Raw genomic sequence first — 1,827 nt, 5'->3', positions numbered from 1 at the left:
CATAATGTTAGGAGTTCGGTATATTACATAATAAATAGTTAGAAATTTTGTTGCTGAAGAAAATAAATATTTCATGCTATTATATGTCGGCACACAAGAATTTTTTTGACCGGCACGCATCGGCACAGCTCGGCACGTATTGTGTCGTACCATGCCGGCAAGCTTTCGGCACGACCCCGTGCCACCCCTTTGCGTAATCCTTCTGGGGTAGCGATACACCTCTCAGGTACCGGTATATAGCACTCAAAATCCTGCTTTTGCAAATTTCAGTGTTCGAACTCCAACTCTCACAGCTTTGAGTCCGTTTTCGCATCTATTTCGCACCAAAATGTCTCTGACTAGTCCCGACACTCTACAGATGTGTCGATAAACCACTGATGCTGCAGCCGCCCCAATAGCTAAACCCCATAGACACTATAATATCCTTAATAGATATCCACTAGAAGATAGTTTCTTAACTAATAAGAAACGTATAATTCATTCTTATCCTTAACTTATTAGAATAAATCCCAATCCATATCTTATATGGATTGGGTTAGATTAAGACCCATCAATGTGGACACACCACATGGCAATAGAAATCATATAGATTTACTTTATAGTTAGTAGCTAATGGAACATTTCGATTTTTAACAAAATAATTAATTTAATTTAATGAATTATTTAAACCAAAATAAATGATAATTGAATGGGTCTCTATGCAATAAAAAAAGAAAAATGTTTCTTGCACATCTATACATATATTAAATCATGGGTTCCTGCCAAAGCCTCCCCGCGTTTGGCGGGGGGCTTCGGTGGGGCCCCCCCTTTTTTTCGTCTTTCTCTCTCTCTCTCCCCACCCCCTCCTCGGCTCCCCCTCTCTCNACATCGCCGATCACCCCATTCCTATCTCCATCCCCTTCCCCGTCCACGTCCCCGTCCCCCGCTAACTCGTCCCGCTTCCTCTTCTTCCCAGCATTTGCAGCGGCACCGTCACTCACCGCTGCCGCCGCCGCCTCCGCTTTCTTCTCCTTGCGGAGCGCCGACTCGAGGCGCCGCACCTGAGAAAGAAGCAGGAAAGAGGGGAACGGGGTTAGGGTTTTCGATCATAGAGAGAGAGAGAGAGAGAGAGAGAGAGAAAGTGGGGATTTACGAGGGTGGGTTTGGTTCCGGAAGTGTCGAGGCCGCGGCGAGAGAGCTCGGCGCGGAGCTCGTCGACCTTGAGCTTGGAAGACGACATTAATGGCAATTGGGTAGTATGAGAGAGAAAGAGAGAGAGAGAGAGAGAGAGAGAGACGACGACGAGGAAAATGGCGGGGGAAAGGGAAGAGGTTTTATAATGTACGGAGAGAGAGGGAGGGAGCGGAGTTTTGGTTCCTTCTCTGAGAAAAAAAGGTGCTTCCAATGGAAGGAGCAAGTGGTTTAGAGAGAGAAAGAGAGAATGCGTTCCATAGACCTGGTATATGCTATGAAGCAGAGTACAATTTTTCTCCAGTTTTCATCTTTGTAATCACCCAAACTACTTCGGAGAAGATTGTTACCAGAGGTTTTGTTAGAATTTACTAGAAGCATCTCTACGGATATCGAGACTGCAGACGTGGAAGTCGAGGAACCAAGTGAGATGTAATAAATGTAGGCTCTTAAGAGCTCGCAATCTTTTTTTTTTTTACTTGTAGTTTTGCGTCATTTTGGGTCTTTCTATTTGCTCTCTTGGTCCGCAAATGGTCTCTATATACTTGTGGCCTCCACCCTCTCAGAATAAATTAGTTATAGTTCTCTACTTTTAAGTAAAATAATACTATTTTTCTCAAAACTCTCTCTCTTGCACTTAATCGTATTGGCAAAAGA

The 1,827-nt window shown here is 44.1% G+C and overlaps 1 protein-coding gene across 1 annotated transcript; it reads right to left on the bottom strand.

Annotated features, from left to right (window-relative positions):
* Positions 744-1,379, bottom strand: LOC109709073 (poly [ADP-ribose] polymerase 2-A-like). Its single transcript, XM_020231144.1, has 2 exons — positions 1,133-1,379; positions 744-1,040 (listed from the first exon to the last, which is right to left on the bottom strand). The coding sequence occupies exons 1-2, from the start codon at positions 1,217-1,219 to the stop codon at positions 744-746; spliced, it is 384 nt and encodes a 127-aa protein (XP_020086733.1). The 5' UTR covers positions 1,220-1,379.

This window comes from Ananas comosus, linkage group 4, assembly GCF_001540865.1.
Source record: "Ananas comosus cultivar F153 linkage group 4, ASM154086v1, whole genome shotgun sequence".
NCBI lineage: Eukaryota > Viridiplantae > Streptophyta > Magnoliopsida > Poales > Bromeliaceae > Ananas > Ananas comosus.
The sequence above is the reverse complement of the archived record's forward strand: the minus strand, read 5'-3'. Positions and strand labels throughout refer to the sequence as shown.